General features: G+C 43.6%; 1 protein-coding gene across 1 annotated transcript in view; it reads right to left on the reverse strand.

The window, feature by feature from the left end:
• TRPC4 (transient receptor potential cation channel subfamily C member 4) overlaps positions 1 to 22,737 on the reverse strand; it is a 66,350-nt gene that overhangs the window by 39,683 nt on the left and 3,930 nt on the right. The window contains exon 2 of the mRNA XM_066614636.1: positions 10,419 to 10,937. Within this exon, the coding sequence (XP_066470733.1) occupies positions 10,419 to 10,937 (519 nt within the window). The remainder of the gene's footprint in view (positions 1 to 10,418; positions 10,938 to 22,737) is intronic.

The raw sequence follows: 22,737 nt of genomic DNA on the forward strand, positions 1-22,737 counted from the left end.
TTCTTGCTGGCCCAGTGAAGGACCACTGAAGGATGCACTGCACCTGTGCGAAAGTGCCAATGCAGCTGCCCGTAACTTGGGAAGCCAGTGTAGCCTACCCATGTAAAGGTGAATAACAAAAGGCTACTTCTTATGTAACCTGGACCATATGATTCCCCAATTCTCCTGTAGGACATGGTGTGGAGAGTAGGGGTGAGAAGTGGACTAATATAAACACAGAGCCTGCTAGAAAAGAGGTTCATTGACGGAATGACTGGACTGAGATAAGGACACATGCAGACTCTTTGAGGAGAAGAAGCTTTTTGAATGTAAGCATGGACAGAGCTTGATACACCCCCCCCCCCGAACATTCCCACCAGGTATCTGAACCAGCACCAGGAAGCCTCTAAAAACCAGATGTACTTCATCAAGGCCCAAGGATGAAAAGTGGGGAAAGCTATGGGCATGCAAACACCTCTGTATCTTCTTAGGGGGATGTCAACTCTGGAGTGCAAATTTCCAGGCTAAGAGACGTCAGAAGGCAGCCCCAGCCATTCTGGGGGCTGAAAATGGAAGTGTTTAATTAACTCTTCCCTTTCCTCCACCCAGTGCAGGCTTGAATTTGGCCTTCAGTCTACCCTGACCTCCAATTGGCCTCACCAATCCATATTATCATTGGCTGCCAAGGAACTTGTGGCAGCCTAGAGGTCAACTTGAAAAAAAATCTAGAGTTCTGTGTGCAAAGAGTTATACGCACAGGTCTTTGTTTCTTAATTCTATGTGCGAGAGAAGGACATTTGGGACAAGACAGGTATTTTTGACCAGTAGGGGAAAATATCATTTAAGGCCAGTATGATTAGGACATGTTCAAAACATTCTCGTCTAGCCAGAACAATAGTGGAAGATAGATCTGTGCCACTTCCCAGCACCTGGTCTGACTTTCAAGGCATCGTAAAACCATTTTATTGTAAAATACCCCTTGAGGCAACACAATAATAGTTTCTGGAGTATTCCAAGGAGAAGAGGAAGTACAAACATTGAGCCCTGTTTGAGACACTAGCAGCTATAGGCAAGCCACAAGGAAGATGATACCAGGCTTGTGATGTACTGTATAAACACAGCAGAGAATGCTGTAGATTTAGCACATGATACAAACGTTTGGGTACTGCTCCTGGTACACAAAAATTAAAAGTAAAAAAGCCAGGATGAAGGCAGGCACATCAAACATCACATGCACATTCAAGTGCATGAAACTGAGGAGGAACTAGCCTTCACTGTGTCAGTTTCAGAAGCCCTCTTTCCCTTCCATGTAATAACAGGATGAGATACAGTGCCTTACAGCCCAATCCTGTCCTCAAGATGGACAAGTGTATCTTCACATATGCCAGTGGAACGACAGCCTCAATAGTGTAGAAGACCACCTGGCAACAGACGCCCCATAGATGCTAGTACAACTCTGCTGAGGCCAAAACAAGGAGGAGACTATAGTGTGACATGAAAAGGATGAGGAAAAGTCAATACACACCATATCCTAACCCTCCTTCAGACAACACACACACTCACAACATTGAAAAAAACTGCTTGGTCCAACATGCGACTGTGAAAACTTGCAAAATTCCATTTTTATGTACTTAATGCTTCAGCTGGTTAAGACAAAATCAATACCTATGGCTGTGGAAGAGCCTTCCAAGAAGATCCTGATCCTAAATGACAGTTGAGCATATTATTATTATTATTGGGTTTTGTTCTATTTGTTCATCAATTACTGCCTGTAAACGACTTGAGCAACTCTTCCTTCAAATGAAATAACAGCCTCAGCTCTATCATTTAAAAAACAAAAACACCTATTGGCAATGTGTCTTTGTTCTTCTGAATTGGGGGAAGAAACACAAAATTCTGAATTATGTTTGGGTTTAAAAAAATGGTTGGCTTTTATAGTATCTCAACCTGTGCCTCAGGTGGCAGAGTGTCTTCAGCAGGCCCTGACTGAGTGTAAAAATTGGTCTGTCATGCGTATGATAGCCAGCATATTATAATCTCTGGTGTGACGTGCAGTGAACCTGATAGTGAAAGGTGGTCCCAGGCAGCCTTGCCAATGTCTTAAAAGTTCAATTTGGATGAGAGTTACGGTCAAAGTTAATCTATATGTCAGTACTGATGAGCTTCAGCGCTCAACCATACCACAACATTATCTTTTGCACTTTCTCTTCCAGAATTATACTTATTAGCTCTGATTAATTAACCCAGAACTGCACTGTAGTAAGCAGAATAGCCAGTAGTCCTGGCCTCCCCACCAATGTTACTTAAACTGTGCTCTGGAGGAGCTGCAAATTGACTGTGTGCCCTAGCGCATTTCTCCTAGTAGAATAATGGAATATTCCATGGAACTATTCCATGGAATAATGGAAAAGGGGTAATAGCCTACTTGGTGGAAACCATCCTGGATCACCTTGACCACCACAAAAGCCACACACTGTGACTCTGCACAATGCGGAAATTCTTGCATCTGAAGAAAGGCACAGTCTAGCTCAGGGGTGACAAACATAAGACCCATGGGCTGCATACAGCCCCCAGAAGCTTTTTATATGGCCCTCAGGCTCTCCCAACATCACCATCAGTTGCTCTCTGCAGCTGAGCTGTGTCACTGCTGAAAGGGCATCCCATGTGATAATTGGGTTCTCCCATATCTTGAAAACACGATCAAGATTTGCATATTTTCTCTTCTGTCATTTGCAGCCAATGAGTTCTTAAGTGAGAAAAAGTGCTTATTTCTGGTCATGACCTGCTTAATCACATCACTTCCTGCTTTATCACATCACTTCCGGACTGCAGTAGGCATCATGAATGTTATTCAGCCCAGTGTAGGAAATGAGTTTGACACTCCTGATCTAGGTAATACACAAGCAGGCTGGGAAACAGGTGTGTGTTCTGGCTCCCATTCAGTCACAGCCTATGGGTACATTCCGTACAGAATCTAAAACTTACTATGCTGCATCTTGGGCAGGAAATGGAAGAGGACTGATTGTTAACCACACAGCGGTTCCTACTTAGTCCTGCATCCAGCAAATGATCACAGGACCTAGGGGTCCACTGTGCAGCTAAGGTACAAAACCAGTTCCCTCAAGCATAGCCTTGTAATTCCCAGGCAACAGCTACAGGGCCCACTTGTCAGATGCACCAGATCCCTCAGGCCCCTGCACAAGCCCCAGGAAACAGACAACAGGAATATATTGCTGTCAAAGGTGGATGAATTCTGCAGAGATTACATCCGACCAGAGTAGAAATAGTTCTGAGTTTCTCCCCCTGCCTCAGAATGAACTTGGATAATTGCTGAGCCAACCCGAGGTGACTTGGAAAATGATCCGGCCAACAGTCTCTACCTACTAGTCCCCTCACCCTTCATTTACTGGTCTTGACAGTGACAAAACAGCAAGGGGAGAAGCTTCAGCAATCCCATGCAGAGAGCAGACATGCTCCAAAACCAATTATACTGTGGAGAAAATGAGGATGGTGCTACCATATAGGCCTTGCGGTGCTTTTTTCTCCCTTCCCTTGTTGTTCTGATGTACAGTAGAGCAAGGAATCAAGCAAAGGCACTGTGGCTTTTGAATTTAGAGTCTTTCCAAGGGCTGCCACAATGCAAATACACTGCAGCAGCTCTTGGGAAGTTTTGAGATCCCAAGCGCCACTGTGCCTTGGCTAGGTGCATGTGGCTCTTCACTCTGTCTGAGCAACGGGAATGGCCAAGGGGAAAAAAAGCTTCTTCTGCTGCTGCTATTCTCACTCTTGCTGGGAGCAGTAAGTAAAAAAGCAACTGACAGAGGAGAAGTGAACTCGGCTCAGAGCTCTCTGTAAGCCAGAGCTCTCTGTCATTAGGGGAGCATTTTCCAAGTCCCAAGATTCTCAGAATCCAAGCCTGGAAAACTCTGATGGCATTCTCTGATCAACAGTTATCACAATAGAAGCAGTAATCCGTGGTCCCCAAGGACGCATATACAGGTGTGTACTACCTAACAACCATTCATTTAACAACAGACCACATACATGACAGTGGTTAAAGCACAACAAAGATGCTCTTAATGAGGCAATCACATCTCCCATAGCCTGCAGCAGAGTGTCTGTTTACACAACAGAGAAGCTCTTAATGCAAAGAAGAGGCAATCTATCTCCAGTTGCCTGTGCAGCTAGCTAGTGTCTAGCAGGAAGTGTCTATTTACACAACAAAGGCAATAGATTGGACTGAATGTTCACTTAATGACCTGATAACAGGGATTGGAGAACATATCCCCATCATTAAGTGGTGCACACCTGTACTGCTTTTTGACACTTCTATAAATGATCTGGAGGTAGGACATGAAGTTGCCATATTTTCAGACTGTTCCAAATTATTCAAGATATTGAAAACCTGAGTAGACAGTACAGAGCTCCATAATGATCTCTCCAAAAATGGGCAACAAACTCCAGAACTGGTTAAATGTAAGAATACATTGGGGCAAAACCATTTTAAATCCACTTACAAAACAGGGGGCAATGGGTAGAGATTGAACTGGCAGTGACTAACTGGAAAAGAGATATTGAGATTGTGGTGGAGACCTCAATGAAAATATCCACCCAGCCTGCAGGAGCTGCCAAGGAAGTTCCATAAATAATAACAGAATTGCCTTCCATTGTAGAGCAGATGCGTGCATGCACAGGCGGTACAATCATGTTGCCCCATGTTTTGACACACTGCAGTATCTACTTCTGGCTTCCTGAAGTGCCTGCTAAGTCTCAATTTGACATAAACTGGAGGAGTCAGACTAGAGGCTTGCAACCTCATTACCGAAATTACATCTTGTTAGTCATTCTCTCTAAGGACATGGTGTTGTTTCTAGAAGCTTCTAAGAAGATATTTATGAAAATTAACCCTTTTCATAGCTGTCATAAGGTCTTGTTGTTTCCTTTCTTCTTTCTTAAGCAACACAAAAATACAGTGTTTAATTAGTCAGGCCGACCAGCTGTTGTCAACAACTACCTTTTCTGCCTCATATGCCTGACATGAATACTGCAGTGCAGAACCTTAACAAGTCATCCATCAATACTTCATTCTATTTCTTAGTGGACTGGGACTATGGTGATTTGGCTCAGCTCTCTTCTCTCCCCCCCCCCGTTCTAAACCAATATTGTAACGTTAGCTGTACCATATAGTATTGACTTAAAAGCTCATCTTTTGTTGTCCAGCTCCTAAGGAAAAGCTACAGAAAGTCCATTACACAGCTTTTACTCAGAAATAGCAGCTGAAGGGAGAAGTGGGAGGGGTTACAGATGGAGACTGTGGGGGGGGGGGGAGAAGGAAGATTGTAAACCTTTGCTCCCACCATGTTGCCGATACAGATCAAGGTCCACACAATTATTTGTCCCATCATTCCACTGATGCCATTGCTGTCCCCACCTATAGCTCTTTCTCATTTCTCTCCACTAGGTTCCTGCCCCTCTTTCTCTCTCTCCTTCTCTCTGTTCATATATGTGTGCGTGTCCATGAGTGTCCACAGATTAGGATTAAAAGTGAGAACTTATTTGAGATTTTAAACTCAACTCTCTGATGTAAATTCAGTTTAAAAAAATGTGGATTTTTATTAGGTACTATTTTTGTTGACATAAAAATACGTTTAACGTTCTGGCAACTCCTGCGACGCCGCTGGAACCAACCGTATTGGCCTCTGCCTTTCCATTGGACCATTTCAGGGACGTGGAGAGGGGGGATTTGCTGCATGGGAAACAGTCTATCCTCCATATCTACTTTACCCAGGCTGCGCGCACTGGAGAGGACAATCTGTTCCAGAACTACAATTCAGAGCGAGATACCATAGTCTTCCGAGACTGAAGGATGCCAACATGGATTTTTATGTTACCAATAGCTCTGAAAGCCTTGTATTTTTTTCTACTTCTTGAAATATGAGCCATGCTTATTTTCCTTAGGAAATTTCATCAAAGCTCCAACTACTATTTCTTCTTCACCATGATTTTTTTCCCTACTTGACACATGCTAGCTTCATCTAATCCCCACCTACAGGTGAGCCAGTTCCCTCTGTTTCCTTTGCTGCTGTCCGTCTACTGGTGTATTGATTTTTCTAGGAGTAGCTGTTAGAAACATCATTTTCTTTGTGCCAACAACATAGTGAAGAGCACTGAACCCTAGATAAAGTTATTACATGTGGCCAGTAACAAAAAAAGAGGTGGGCCTGTTACCAACATCCTCTTTTCCCCAACATCTGTGGAGTCTAAACTAATTGCATTTTGGTTTTAGACTGATAATCTTAGGAGCTAGGCAGGACTTCACTCTGAAGGAGGTGATGTCAGGCTGAACTCTCAGGAAAGGTTGTGCTAATTAGGCCATTAAGGGGAAGGCAAGCTGTAGTACTGCAGGGCATCTGTGGGTATTCTTTTTTCTAAGGCACTGCTTCCTAATCTTTTTAACACTGTGACCCACTTTGGGCGCAATCCAAACCTGTGCTGGAGTAGGCAAGCCAGGAGGCTTGTGCTGTATCCAACACAGGTTCGTTGGCTGCAGCGGCTCAGCCAGAGGCAAGGGGAAGCTCTTCCCCTTACCCCTGGGTAAGGGCTCCTCGCCCCAAAGAGTCTCCTCGGACCTGCACCACCTCTGGAGGTGGCACAAGTCAGATGAGAGCAGAGTGGCTTGAAGCTCCATTCTCCCCGGGGACTGGGGTTGGGATCCGGCATAACCACCTAGTCCTAGCCCCGCCCCTGGCTTCCTGCGCTCCCGCCCCCAGGGCCGCCCATCGCCCACCCTCCCCCCGCCCAGAAATGCCTCACTCTTGCCTCCTCCACACCCCCCACACCTACCCTCGCCGCTTGTGTTGGCGCAGGTGTGCTGGCACAAGCGGAGGTGAGGAAGCTGCCACAGAGGCTTCTGCTGGCCTCCATGTGTCAGCACATCTAGATGCGCCAATGCAGCTTCCTCCCATGGAGGCGCAACCGTGCTTTACGGCATGTTTGTGACCCTCCCGGGGTTCCTATGCCAGCATAGGTGCCGGTTAGGATTGCGCCCTTTGTTGATCATGTTGACTGAGTAGCGCCCCATAATGCCTTGCAGTAGCACTCCAGAATGCCTTGCAACACCATAGCAAGCACTGGTCCACAATGTTTTTGCAACCCACCAAAAACTGGCTTGTGACCCATTGGTAGGTTGTGATCCACAGTTTGGGAACTCCTGCACTAAGGTCTTGCAAATTTTGCTGCAAGCACAAATCCTACTGCATAACAAATTGATTTCCAGCTGCCCAGCGGCCACTAGGACAATTATTCCAGATTCCTATTCCAAGAAGCTTTTCCCATCAACTCCTCTGAACATGGGTGCAGCACTCCCCCTGCCATGCCTTTTGGCCCTCAGGAACTTCTTGGATTGGGGTGCAAACAAGCTTTTTGTGCGCTCCTGGAAGGACACATTCAAACTCAGTCAAGCCCATGAAATTCCTAGATGCACACCCATGAGAAACTCCAGATTCTATTGCTCACCCAAAAATGCTACTGTTCTCTTTGTGCAAAGTCCAATAACAACCTCTGCTCCGAAAGCAGAACACTATCATCTTCTCTCCCATGGAGATGTCCTCATCGAGCACTGCTGTCACATGATCATCTTGCCATCTGCCAAGATTTCTGTGCTGCTGTGCGTTTTGTCATCTTTACTAGCAAGAGGAGGTGTCCATGCTGCTGTGACTCTTGACAGTGTCTTCCTATAAAGGCTGGCTTCCACTGCGGTGGCACTTTCTTCCTCAGTGAAAACCCCCAGGCTATCCATTTTTGCTAGATTGTCCCATGGTCAGGAAGTCTCTTGCTCTGGAGCTGCACTCACCCTCAGAGCAGCACCTTCTTGTTGCATTTTTCTCTCCCTTGAAATTAGGACCAATGCAGCTCAGCTACTGCTGCATAGACATATAACATACTCTAAAACTACCCAGCAGAAAAGGATCGATATTCTCTTCTCCTTCTTCCTCTGATCCTTGTAACAACTCTTTCTCCCTCTCCCTTATAAAGCCTCCATTCTCATGTGTGTATTTCAAAGTCTCCTGCAAATCATCTCTTTCCACAGGTGGGCTGGGAAGGAAAATCCATGCCTCTGACACCTTTATTTTCTCTCTTTGTTTTAACTCCTGCTTGTCCAAAACATCGCTTTTTACAAGCATTTCTTTCACTTGTAACTGTTTAAAGCTCTGTAACTGAACTCCTCAACAAAGTAACTGAAAATAAGCTTGTCTTTTTCTTGTTTACTTATATTTCTTAACAACCCCTACATCCTTGTAAAAGCTGGGTTTTGTGGTTACTGGCAGCCAAATTACAAGGACTTTTGAGGTTGTCAAGGCTATCCACATCAACAATTCCAAAATTGTCAGCAATACTTGTAGAGCAAGAGGTCAAATGCCGAAAAGTCTAATTCCCCCAATTTGAGCCAGTTTGAACTATTGCATATACATAACATGCATAGGAATACACACACACACTGAAAATGGAGACACAGGACATGCAGTGAAAACCCAAAAATGTGAATAAACTGGCAGAAGAAAGGGCAAGCCTGTCTCTTGCCGAACTCACATATATTTTAAAAAGGAGGGTTATTTTAAGTTCCAGCTGATAGAACATGGTAACACTTCTTTCAGTTTTTAATACAAGAAACTAATACCCAAACTAGAGCTGACACTTATTTTTCTTTTTCAAAAAGCAGCTACTGGGGATAATTTGGATTGGGGCTGTGATGCAGACGATGGGAAGGCTTAACTCTGAATTCAAGCTGGCCTTGAAGCTAATATAAAGGATGTAAGCATCTAATCACTCCAGTGCACTGGTTTGATTGTAGCCTGCTGCAAGTATGACATTCAGGGCTGTGCTGGTCCCAGTCTGTCAAAACGCTGCTGCCGCCTCGTCTCTTCCCTATTCCCGCACAGAAACCGACCTTGGGACATGGGCAAGGCAGAGGCAGTGGCAAACACAACAGAGACAGGCAATGCTTTAAGTCCTTTCTATACTGAAACTGCAATTCTCAGTATCCCTTTAGGGAAAGCAATGCTTTGCATTCCATTTCCACTGCAGAGAGGGCTCCAGGGAGCCCCAGTGGGGAAAGATGATCTACTAGGCCCTAGGGCAGTAGTTCCCAAACTGTGAGCCGTGGCTTACAGGGAGCCATGGAAACTAGCCAGGGGAGCCACCGAATCCTTGCAAAAAACCCACCACCCTATACAATACAGCCCTAATGGGCTGCAGCAGCCAATAGGTCAAGGCTGCCGCCAGTCAAAAAAGTTTGGGAACCACTGCCTTAGGGCTTGACGTGACTGCAGCCACTGCAGTAGCTGCAGTTTTTTGTTTGTTTAAGAAGGAGGAAGCAGTAGTGAGTGCTCCCATAGGCATGCCAAACATCTAGAATCCATTGTTCCAATTCTCTATACTTCTGTGCGGATGCCTGCCACCATAGCTCCTTGCTTCTCCTTGGTCAAGGTAAGGAAAGAGGGAAGTAGGAGCAGCAGAGAATTGGGGCTTTCCTGTGCATCAGCTAAGCACCTGAAATGGACCCCTGACATGGAGCACTTTCCAGGTGAGCAGCAGCCTGTTCATGCATTCTTAGTGGCTAGTAGCTGCAGAATTAATTATATCTAATAGCAGCTTTTTGGGAAAGGGTGATGTGAATCAGACCCAGGGCTTAGAAAAAAAAGAGTTAACCCCATCCCCCCTGTGCAATGGTCCCAATCCAAACTGGGCCCAAACCCCGGCGATTTTGGAACTAAACTCTGTAAGGTTTAGTACAAGTATTTGAGAACTATTGCATTCCAGTCACGGTTCTTTGGATTCAATCCGTTATTCCACTTACCTATCACCCAGAAAACCCGTTTTTACAAGCCAAGTTTGCCAATTCCAAGTCATTTTGTTCGTAGAGAATTACTGCACTATTGTAGACCACTGTGGTTGGTCCAAGGACAGAACCATTTTAAGTAATCTCCTAATTTTGAATGTTTAAGTCCATAGCCAGCTGTGTAGATCTTCATTTATTTGATTATTGTTGTCATCAAGAAAATGCATGTATATTTAGATTAATCAATTGTTTGAAGTAACTTACATTGTTGCTTGTGGATGAAGTTGAAGCAATTAATGCTCCAATCTACTCATAGACTTTGATGTCAGACAGATCCACTAGTGTCTCTTTCAGGTGAGAAAAAAAAAAGTCAGCAGTACTGCTGGCTCAGTAATATATTGCAGTATTTCTGATGTCTACATCCTAATAACCTGAACAACCAATTAAACAACCTGAACAACCAAGCTGGAAAATCAATTAAAAAATGAGAGATAATGTAGACCTCCACAGCCATTTTCTCTTTTGAACTTTATATTATCTATTCCTATTATCTCAGTTATTATTGCAGCTAAATCATCTGAAATATTCTCTGCACACTCACCTCTTTCTGACGGTATTTAATTGCCAGTTTCAGTCTCGCCAGATCATTCCCACTCTGCTCTTCTATTAGGCTGTTATCATCTCTGTAGTTAAGAATAATTTCCAGTTCCCTGGAACTCCGTGTTTGATCCAAGAGGTCTTTTGCAAACTGTTTGCATTGTTGTGATAGTTCCTCGTACTCTGATTTAAACTCATTTTCCACTTTGCTCAATTCCTGAAGTTCCCAACTTAGTTGAAAAGCCGTAAGAAAAGGATCCTCGCTCGACAGAGCAATTAAGGATGGGCTTGCAAGTGCTTTGTAGATGTTCAGCCTGGATCGGGAATGACGAAGGCTGTCCACATCCGAGCTGGAGACACATTCCACACAGTTACAGCGGACTTCGTGAGGCCTGGGCACAGAAACCCCTTTCTGTACTAAAAGTTTTATGATCTCGTAATTGTTTGTATGGGCAGCCAGGATAATGGGTGTAATATCTGGAGTAAATTCTGAGAACTGTTTATCCAGAAGTATGGGTGGCACCTGTGAAGAGAATAAAAACATAATATTACATTAATCATACTAGTTATCTTGTTTCATATTACATTAGTAATGTTATGTATTGATATTACATTAGCCCTCTTGTAGCTCAGTAACAAGAACCAATTCAAAGAAGGCATCTTCACAAAGTCTGGGTCTTATCATCTACAAGCTTCTTGGAACTCTGCCCCTGCAGAATATTTGCTAATCTAATCTTCTGACTGTACCTCTTTTTGGTGCTACTTAATTGCCAGCTTCATCTCTGTTAAGAATAACTGTCTTGAAATTCCTTTAGATCGGTGTTATTCAAACTGTGAGGCGCGGCTCTTTAGGGCGACGCCAGGAACTCAAAAGGGAGGTGCAGGATGTCCTCGCACTGCGATACAGTCACACCCCTGGGCAGAATACGAGCCCATCTTCTGCCCATCTCTGCGCTTTTTTTAAAGCAGAAGAAACGGGAGTTGCTCAACTTTGAGAGTGGCTGCTGCCGCATCCCACCCTCTTCTCCCTCCACTCCAAGGCTGCCGCCTTCTGTGTTGGCTCTTCAACTCCAACCCCCATCTGGCAAGTACCGAGCATGCTCAGCTTGCAGTCCTTAACCCTCGCTGATCCTTGTCTGGTTGGTTCCTAGTTCCCAGCCTGAGATCACTTCTCATCAAAGTGAAATCTCTCTTTTCAACCCCCTCCCTCTTCCACTCCCCCCTTTTGATCTCCAAACCTTCCCACTTTCCTCCCCCTCCCCAAATAAAACGCTTCCTATTTTACCAGTCATCAGGACTCTTAAAGTTGCTTCCATGCAGTTGGCAAAGGGGGAGGGGAGAGACAAGCACACACTTTATTTGGCCAAAAGCAGAAAAAGGATAACTGTTTTTAAAGTGATTTATTAATCTTGTTGTTTGACTGAAGAGGAAAGGCTGTATTTTAAAAGTGATGAATCTTGCTGTTTGAAGGGAATACTTATCAGCTGTTGAAGTGATTGCCAGCCCAATCCTATCCACACTTTCCTGGCAGTAAGCCCCATTGACTCTAATGGGACTTACTTCTGAGTAGACATGCATACGTGAGCTGTGCATCTCCTAGTATAGGAGACAAATCAGCTTCCTAACCAAACCCTTATCAGCTCTGATATATTTTCATGGTTTATTTTTGTTTTCCCCACTAGCTGCTGGAAAAATTTAATTTCATTAAATTAATAAAGGGTTCAATCCTATCCAAGGAGAATGGGAGAAATGACTAGTTGGATTGGGGTCCACAGGGGTGTGTGTGTGTAATGTTTGTCAGACTGGGTGTTCACAGAGTTCATTTGATAAAACAATTCTATTGGTATGCTTACAAAGTTTAAAAAAATGAGTCCTCCTGGACCAGACAAAATCTACCTACTCCAGCATCCTGTCTCCAACAGTGATCAGCAGCAGATCATTTATAAAGCATGTATATTGCTGTGTATTAATAATATATGTTTAAGATCTGCATTTAATTAATGCAGATCTGATATGATTAATATAATTAATACTAATATAGTTAATATATATTTAATATTATATTATAATAAATATAATATTATATTTAATATATTTAACATAGTTAATATTACTGGCCACTTCCCGTTTAATGATGTCACTTCCAGCCCTCAGGAACATGATGGGGAGTCATGGCCAACAGCCACGGGGGTCAAGGGAGCCACTGGCCGGAAACATTTGAGTACCACTGCTTTAGATCAACACTTCCCAAACTTCAAAGCACTGGTACCCACTTTTTAAAATGACAAACTTTCGGGACCCATTTAGCTTTATGAGCCCCAAAAGAAAAAAGTGCTACACTTTATTAGCTGCTCAAGTCTCTATTTTTATCCTTTTTACTATAGTGGGGGGAGGCGCCTTCTAGAATGTTTATTGAGCTCCATGTTCAGTGGATCAGCAGCAGCCCTAAAGGCCTGATTTATAAATTGCACATAGCCTCATCTGCAATGCCCATTCCCTGTCAGTAGATATAAATATACAATATCCTGATTCAGATCTAAATACATTACTAGCATCTGGGTGGAAAGACCCAGGCTGGATCTCAAAACAATTTACCTGTTTTGGTAAACACTTTGGCAAATACAAGATATGGTAAGAAAATATGATTTGTTTTGATAATACAAAATTTACCCGTATGCACTTTTTAAAATGGTGGATCTCGCAACATAGAGCACCTAGCTGAATTTATTGCTACCAGATAGACAACTTTAAAGAAAAAGTAATCCAAAGGACCATGGTTATCAGTCTATGATGAGATTCTTCCCTGCCCATTTCACTTAAGTACTCACTATCAGTGGGAAGGGTTGAAGGCACAGAAAATGAAGGATGTTGCCAAAGTTTGCAAATACTTGTTTTGAATATGAATTTGCCCAGATTATAATGCTCAGCTGTATCACAAATCAAACATTATTCCCTCCTGAAGTTCTTCAACAGCTCAGAATGTTACATGAGATTATACACAGAATGTACTTCTAGTTTAGTTCTATTTTGTCCAGCTCCTAGACATTAATCACAACTCAGACAGTGTTGAGCAAATGCCCTTCCCTCTGGGACAATGGTTAAGACTTCATAGAATTTCATGGAACTCTGGGCATTTTCTACCCCAAAGAATGGGTGTTTTAAATGTGAAACTTTGCGGTCATGTTATCTGTTGAAATGTAGGCTACTGGATCTCCCAAAATGGTAAATATGTTTTGGAATGACGTGAAGAAGTACTGGTAGTTTGCTATGTATGCAGCATCCATTGATCTTCCTATGACTACAATTTCCGTCTTCAGAGAGATGTGTTTGTCATGACCAGTGTCAATAGAGAAGGAGGGCACCTTAAGGCTCTCCCTGTGAAATCTGCATCCTTGACCAACTGTTGGAGAGATAACACTGGTGATGGAACGGTTAACAGGTTGTTTGGACTATCCTTCAGAGCAGTAAACAACCTGAAAAACCATAGCTGAATTGAGGCTGCACTAATGGAAATCTCAGCCATAATGGAAACCTTCACACTCAAGTCTCTTGATTGCACAGTCTCACTGTGAAGGAGCTTGATGAAACTTGAAGAGTATTTGTTTGCAGCAGTTCTGTCTGACAGTAAGTAAACACTTGTGACTGTTAAAACTTGTTTCCATATAGAAAATCATTTGAGCAGGTGTAGCAGTGGAATTTTTGCACTGATGGAGGAGTCTACATGCTGCAGAAGAGTCATGATGGCATTTACAGTTATCATCAACTGAGAAGCCAGACATCTAGGTTTGGGTGCTTTGTTATGACTTCAGAGCTGTGCATGTTCCAAAAGAGAGCATATGCTAGTATATGTATATGTGAGCCAAAGATTCTCTTTCAGTTCAAAATCTTAGTAGGGGGTGGGGAAAGGGGATATCAAAACTTCAGTCACATTATTTTATGTGGGGACACACACACAAAGATTTTGAATTTTTCCCCCAGGAACAGTGCTACTAATAAAGATTTGGGAATTGGTGTATAAAAGCAAATTCTGTTGCAACTATTACAGGAAGTGGCAAGAATTCTCACTGATTTCATTCATAATTTCCCAGAAGCTTCATAAAGCAAACATCACAGTACAGTGGTGGTGTAACCCGGTTTGCAGTGAATGATTCCATAAAGCTAGGAATGGTCAGTGCTATTGACAGCTGGTCAGTAATGACAATACTTTGCCTGCGGTTGGCCTGTAACATCAGGGCCGGCTTTAAGCCAATTGGACCAATTGTTCCCAACTGGGCCCTGCGCCTAAGGTGTCCACACCCTAAGGTAATCTACTCAAGTCTTGTCAAATACACACAGCACTACACTGCAGGTTTTATAGAGAATAGTAACAATTTTAATTTTCTTCTTAAAAAGTCAGTAGTCTTTGTTTACACTGTTTATATTTTGAATTTGTTTACTGTGCTTGAATTACAATATATGTTAACAGAACCCAGGTTTGTAGTAACTGCTCCCTGATGCTGAGAGAAATTTTTTTTTTTTTTAAGTGTGAGCTTTTTCTTTTTCTTTTGTCAGTAAATACAGTGCAGAAGGACATTTTGGGAGCAAATATTCATAACACACAGGTGCTGCTTTTAAATCTGCTTCTAATGGTGCAAATATGACGTGATTGTGGTAATGACATGTTTCTAGCCGAATACCTGAATACAGTGTTTTGAGAAGTGCCCAGATCAAATGACAAAAGATTTATTATACAGCCAAAAAAGAAGACAGTTTGTTGGCAACAGAAAAGGCATCTGACATCCTACACATAGGCAGACACTAATATGAGGCAAAGCAGGCCTACGTAAACTTGGAAGCCACTAAGCTGAATGCAGGCCACCAGCCATATACTGTGCCGACCCCCTCCATATTTGCAGGCCTAGGCAGGCAGCCAAAATAGGGGATTTATTGAACCTCTGGTGGGCTGCCATATATGGCTTGTGTTTGGCTTGCTGGGTTACAACGTGTACAGGACTAAGAGAACTGAAGTCACTTTCCCTGGTGGTAGATTTGGGATGCGATTAAAGGTACAAATGGTACAGCAGACAAATCTGACTTGTGGGGCACAACCAACTGACAAGTTTTTTCATGCAAGCCCCTGTGCAAGAGTAAGGAACTGCTCTTGCATGGTTTCTAGGCATTTCAGTGGGGCTTACGCCAGAGAATTTCTCAATGGATTGTGTCCCATGTTAATTAGGAGGAAAGAGATGGCAGACTTTTCACCTTAAGCAATAGTGCCAATGCGACAGCCCTGCTAGGGTCAGACTCAACTTTGCAAGAGGGAAAGGACAATAAAGAGCACTTCCAGAGGAGCATCCAAGTGACTAGTGAGGAGAGGTAATTACAGAGCAAGTCATCCTATTATTTCTCTTCTGCCCTCCAGCAAATGAACTTCCTGAGAGGCCCTTCATTGCTAGGAGCCCCAAAGAAGCCCACTTGCAGATGGAAGGGTGAGAGAAAGCAGTGACAGCCCAAACTGCTCCCTTGAGCAATTCATGCTGGTGGTGTTTACCACCTCTGGGGGACATCAAGGATCAGCCCAGATAGGTCCTCAACCTTGCTGACCCATGATGCCAACTCTGACAACAGCAGCAGCAGCTGGATCACCTGAAGGACTTTGGGGACAGGATCCTGAAGAATATGTATCCCTAAGTACCCCCCCCTTCTGCCATGAAGTTTCAGGGGAGAACCAAGAACAGCATGATACAATTGTTCAATACCACTGACAGCAGATACTAATCCAAAGACCGACTGCTTCAAGAAGAGGTTCATTTCTATTGCCTCAGCCATTCTCACAGAACAGCTGCAAAACAATATTCAAAATGTTTTGTCTCCATGAAGAATGTGGCGCCATCATGACATTGCAGAATGAGGATAGGAGCAGGAAGCAGCACCCTCAACCCTCTCGCTCTGGTATTCCCAGGTATTTCCTACTCCGGTAGGAAGGAACATCCACACTAAAGAAAGGAGCTTAAATAGCACTGGCAACTCTTCAGCAAATACTTTGGAATGAATGCTTGGCTCCTTTCACTTGCACCCCTCCTTCGAGTGGCTGAAATGCTCCACAATTTCTTACTCAGTTAATAGGATGATGAAGTTTGGGGCAATGTTGGCTAAGCACTACCTCAAAGTACATTTGCATGTTTGGAATACATCATGGTAGTATTCATACCTAGCACCTGAAGAAATCAGACCTGCCAGTTGGGATGTTTTGAAGCAGTGAATGCAGGGTCTGTCATCACCTCTTAAAACGCTCACCCGAAAAAGCAAGAGATAAAGAAACAGAATACCACCATAGAACAGCAGTGCCTGCCTGGCTCAGTATGTTATTATTATTCTACTGTCTGGTACAGCTACATGATTGTGTGCTACTGTTACTGCCTTAACCCAAGGCTACCATCGGAGCTTATCTGAGACTGTAATGGAAATCCTAGAGTGCTGCATGAGAAAATGCTCAACTATTGGCTTCTGTTCAGGGTTCATTAACTCAAAAACTGCTTATTTTGCTCTAAAGCAATTTCAGTACAGTATTTTGTGTTCATATTTTCGAGGCCATCAACTGACACAACAAATTTTGTAATTCACATCATCAACATTTATTCAATACAGGGTAAAGCTGATCATGATGACTTGCAAAAAACCACACTTACCTGCTAAACCCTATGGAGACAAACTGGAGTGTCTCCTGCTTAAGTTCCACTGAAATAAATGGAAGTATCAAAAGGTTTTGCAAGGTTTTCATTAATTTCAGTGGGGACTCTGCACTGAACTTCCCAGTGGATCTGTGACTTTCATCATGTCAGCTCCCAAATCTCTTGAGTGCCTTGATATGAAACACCAAACTCCACACAGATATAATGTTTCATGACTCTAATTCAGTTAACAATGATATTGTGATGGCCAAATCAGAATGCTTCTTTCTCTTTAAGCTGTGCAATGGCAACGGCACACTGGTCCCAGCACAAGCAACAGATTCCTCTATGTGTGCATGTCACACATGTTCTGAAAAGCACACCCAGTTACACTAAACAGTGATGTAATATGTATTTTGGAAAATGGCAGAGACTAGGATGTGTCTAGTGCACTTCCCTCTACACAACATACAATACATAATCAGATACCTTAAAGCAGTGGTTCCCAACCTTTAAGAGCTCACAGACCATTGAGGCAAACATTGGAATTGTCATGGACCACATGCAATCCCCTCCATCCCCACCACACAAAAAAATACAATTCAATTTGGTAGCCCATAGGGGAGTGCTCGGCAAGACACTGGAAATGTCACCCGTGGGGGGGGTCCATTCTCCGCCCTCTCTGGTGGTCCATGGGGAAGCATCTCACAGAGTAAGTGCTCCTCCACAGACTACCAGAAAGGATGGAGAATGGACAGCTGGCACTTCAGCAAGCGCTGGACCACCAGAGAGGGTGGAGAACAGACTACCTACAGCCACAACCGATACTTCAGTGGTCTGTAGAGGACTGCTCACTTGGCAAAACACTGGAAGTGATCAAAGGTGATCATCTTTTTTTTCCTGAGACCCCGAGGACCATTTCTCAGAGTCTCACGAACCACCTGTGGTCCCCAGACCACCACAGGCTGGGAACCACTGCCTTAAAGTGAAAGAGGAAAAATGCTTAGAACATCTTTTTAATCATGTACTAATGATTTATCATTAAGAACAACCCACACACATGATTATGATCCACTTCATTTACCATGTCAGCAAATAAATCCTTGGCCAGCGTATTAGTATCACCTTGGATAATAAGAAGGTGATTTCCACATCCTGCCCTTACAGTTCCCAGAACTCACATCGTCATTGACCAGCATCAAACCACTTTCTCACAGCGAGGAGAACTGTGGAAGTAAGATTCCCTGACTTCAATTGGATTTGTAGTTTTATTTTTTACTGGAATGTTGTAGCTTACGGGTTTTGATGTCTACATCACGTTGAGTATAATTATGAAGAAAAACACACAGTCCAATTTAAAGTAGAAAGGGAATTAATTTCCCACTGGACAGACAACCTTTGAGACAGACGATCAGGAAAAAACATGCACTTTGGAGGTACTATACCTGGGTTATGTTCTTTTGCCGCTGCTAGTTAAATCTTGTTTTTCTCCTTTATTGCTTGTGCTTACAGCCCATACAGCTCACAAAGAAGAAAGCATAACACAAGTGACAGAACTGACCTTTCTGCACTGACCAATGTGAATTATTGTCACAAAGAGCCCCCCACTCAATCCAGAGGAGCTGAGCAGAATTCACAAGCATGCAATAAGCAGGCCCCAGCTGCTGCATAGCTATAATGATAATCTAATTCACATCGTAAACATGGACTGAATACAGAGCAGTGCATGGGAAGCAAAGAGCAGGTGAGCACATGCAACAGATCTTGTCCCTAGTAAATATTAATTTCTTTTAAAGCGCTCCAGCTACTTTAGAATTTGAACGGATTCAAAGCAATGATGTGATCATCAGTGATGTGCACTGCTCAGCCACACAGTCTTCAAACATCACCTTGTACTGTACCTACTGAATAGGTACCGTACCTTTTTCTCACTATTTGTGCCAGTGGCTGCAGGGTAGTGCACCTGTATGCCTTCTGAATGCAACTATGCACCTAAAGCCATAGCCACGTATCAGGCGGGGCCATGTTCAGTCATCCATGAGCTGCAGTGAGACAATGGCCTCAGGCAGTAGATTAGCGCCTTGCCTTTGGCACCCTGCTCCCCCTCGCCTGATTGGCACACCTTCACCAAACCATGGTTTCACTTCTGCTGCTGCTCCTCCTGCTCCCTGGTTTTTGAAAAAGCAGGGAGTAGAATAAACACCAGAGTCACTAAATGGTAGGCTAAACTGGAGATCACTTCCCCCCCCCCCCCAAGATCACTTCTGAGTTGCCACTCACTCCCTTTAAGCATCCTTCTCTACTCACTCTCCTAATAGCTCAAACAAGCAGGGTGAGTGGAAGATGCCAGACAAGTGGGGCATGGGCCAGGGGTCTGGGCTCATTAGAGGTCCCACCAAAATGGGCCAACCCCTAAACAACCCCAGTACCAGTGGCAACCTCTTCCTATTGCCTTCTGAGGGTGGGAGGGTGAAGAAATGCTTCAGCAAAAGATTCTCCCCATTCACATTTTGTGTGGGCAGGAGGAGATGTGAGCTACCAGTAAGTAATTTTGGGGCAATGGTAGACCAGTCCAGGGTGTTGCTCCAAGATCTTCCACACTCTAGTGTCAATGCTCAACAATTGTGAGATAAAGGAAGCTGGACTAGATAGGCCTTTGGTCTGATCCAGCAGGACTCTTATGTTTTTAATCCACCCTTATACTTCCTTAAGAGTTAAGGAAGCATAAGGGTGATTAAAAACATAAGAGTTCTGCTGGATCAGACCAAAGACCCATCTAGTCCAGCTTCCTGTACCTCACAATGGTCCACCAAGTGCCTCAGGAAGCAAACAAGACAACAAAATACCTGCACCCTGTTGCCACTCCCTTGCACCTGCCATTCTGAGGTAGCCTACTTCTAAAACCAAGAGCTTTTGCACACCCATCATCACATGTAACCTATAATGAACTTTTCCTCCATCAATCTGTCCAGTGCCTTTTAAAGGCATTTCAGCCAGACACCATCACCATATCTTGTGGCAAGGAGTTCCACACACTAGAATTATGGAGCTAATTACATGCTGGGTGAAGAAATATTTTCTTCTGTCTATTGTAATTCTCCTTCCACTCAATTTTAGTGGAAGCCCCCTGGCTCTGGTGTTATGTGAGGGAACAGAACATCCCTCTACTCATCCCCTGCATAATTTTATACATCTCAATTGTAAAAATAAAAAAAATCTGCCTTGAGTTAGGAAGCTGTCTGAAACTGCATGGGGAACTGGGGGAGGTGGAAAACGGGTAAGGGGCACCCAGCAACAAGCCTGATAAACACTACTTTCATTTGACAAATTTTAGAAGGTAGTCATATCTTTTACATGTTTAGGACTATGCTCCAACAAGAAGAGTTTCTAAAAATGCTGACATTTATTAGCTGCCTCTTTAAACTCTTTTTGTTCAAACCGGAAAATGTTTTTAAAAGAGGAATTATTATAATATAGTTCAGCAATCAGAATTAAGGGCACTTGCAGATTGTCACTTTAGCCTGAGAATCTCACACTTTATTCACTTACTCTTCACAGGGGGGTACGCACAATGAGCCACGTTGACCTGTATTTTACCCAGGCTTAACTCATCATATTGATTAATACAGAAAATCTGATTTTGTTTTACTTCTGAGAATAATATGACAGCGCAATGGTTAAATGTGGAGACTGTTAGTGCCTGTGTTCTGCCTTTTTTTGAGAGAGGTGTGCGCCCTCTCCGAACATACAACAAAAGTAAGAGGATTAAAAAGAGGAGAGTCATCCTGTGTCCCAAAACATGTGATGTTTACTGCAGAGTGAATGGAATGTTGATGATCCACATGCAGTGGTTGGTGGAAAGGTAACAAATGGAAGGTGCTATGAGAAGGTCTTGAAGTGCCAAAGTGTGTGGATGGTTCGGAAATGATATCAACCATGAGAATTTAATTTCTTCTAACAACTCTTACTGTATTTATAAAGAGTGTCACATCCAATCCTACGGCCTAGGTCAGAGGTTCCCAAACTTACCAGCATCACAGGTGCTGCCATCTTGGATCACAAGAGCTCTTGCACTATTCTCGCAAGATGGTGGCACCTGGGAAGAAAACCCTAGGAACATCCCACAACTCCCCTGTGAGTACCCTGCAGCTCCCTTTAGAGCCATGCCTCACAATTTGGAAACAACTGATGAATACGTGGACCTCTTCAGCTCCAAGACATCCACCTTAGCAAGGCTAGTGAACACCCTGTCATAGCCCAGTAAAAACTTAACAATCCATATTTAGAAATTCGTGCAATCATTTCCACCACCCTGAAGACATTTTCATTCGATAAAGCCTTTGGGCCCTCGTAAGAGGTTATGATGGCTGCTTTTCAGTAATTTGATGTTTTTCTATTCCTTCCTATAATCCCCCTCCCTGGTATCTAAGGATGCAAGCAAGCCAACAAAATTTTACTTCTGCTCTCTCAGTTTTATTCTCAGAACACATGGCTCAGAAAGTTATTTGTAGGACTGGGCAATATGAGCTGGCTACAATGTTCATTTGCGTGACAGGATGTTATGCTTGCCTGTATATGGCTCTGTTTTACACTGTAGAACACTAGGGGAGAACATCCATAAATGCATCAGAGACAGAGACAATTCCCTGAAAAATACGATAAAGCTAGGCCAAAATTTATCAGGGATAATTTGGTGGCCCCGTCCTCTGGGCCTTTTACGACAGTGGAATACATGTTTTGCTGTCGTAAAAGGCCCTATGATGGTTGTACGCTGCTCTGCTGCCAGGCTGGTTGCTGCTCTTACCACGGTGGTGGCAGTTCCACACCCCTGCTGCCATGGCATCTGTGCTGACTCCACTAAGTCAGCACTGGGGTCATGTGGTAAGCAGGATGGGGGAGGACAGGGGGAGTTTCAAGACGAAAAAGATCCTGGCAGCACCAGCAAGTGCCAGCATTCTATCCCTTTTTTCAAACCTGCCCTGACTCCTTTCTCTCCTTGGACAAGCGCCAGTTATATAGCTGGCTTGGGTCCAAAGAGACCCATAGGTCACCATAAGGTCTATGCAAAGGTAAGGAGAAAATATTTTTACTTATCTCTGGCAGGCCTCCTGATCCCCCTCACTGTTGGATACATGCTCTGATAGCACAGCTGCAACGTCATTAGTGGTGGGGGATAGGACTGTGGCCAGGGTCCAGTGAACCTTGCCATAGTTTAGGGAACAAGAGTTGGATTATGATCCTGACAGTCTTCTCCAGAACAACAATCCTAAGGTTACAATCCTATGCACGCAGACTGCATGCACATGGGATTAAACTCCATCGAATGGAACTTACTTCTCAGTAGACTGGCACTGTTACAGACTTATCAGTAGTCAATGCAAGGAGGCATTATGCATTTACACCAGCCATAGTTACTTTGTAAAATAAAGTTGACACCACAGATGCCTGAAGGGTGACTAAAGCTATTTTGAAGTTACAGAAAACAAGATTCTTAGTCGCTTGCTTAGAACATGTGACCTTCCACCTGAATGGCATACAAAGGAATGTGTACAAAGAGAACTATGACTAGGCTTTCATCTGTTTACCTTCAAGTCATTCCTCCTGCTCAGAGTAATGTATCCTTTCTGCACTGTTCAGTGTACAAAGAGAATCAACAACAGCTGATGTGGAAGG

The sequence above is a fragment of the Tiliqua scincoides genome, chromosome 2, assembly GCF_035046505.1.
Source record: "Tiliqua scincoides isolate rTilSci1 chromosome 2, rTilSci1.hap2, whole genome shotgun sequence".
Taxonomy (NCBI): Eukaryota; Metazoa; Chordata; class Lepidosauria; order Squamata; family Scincidae; genus Tiliqua; species Tiliqua scincoides.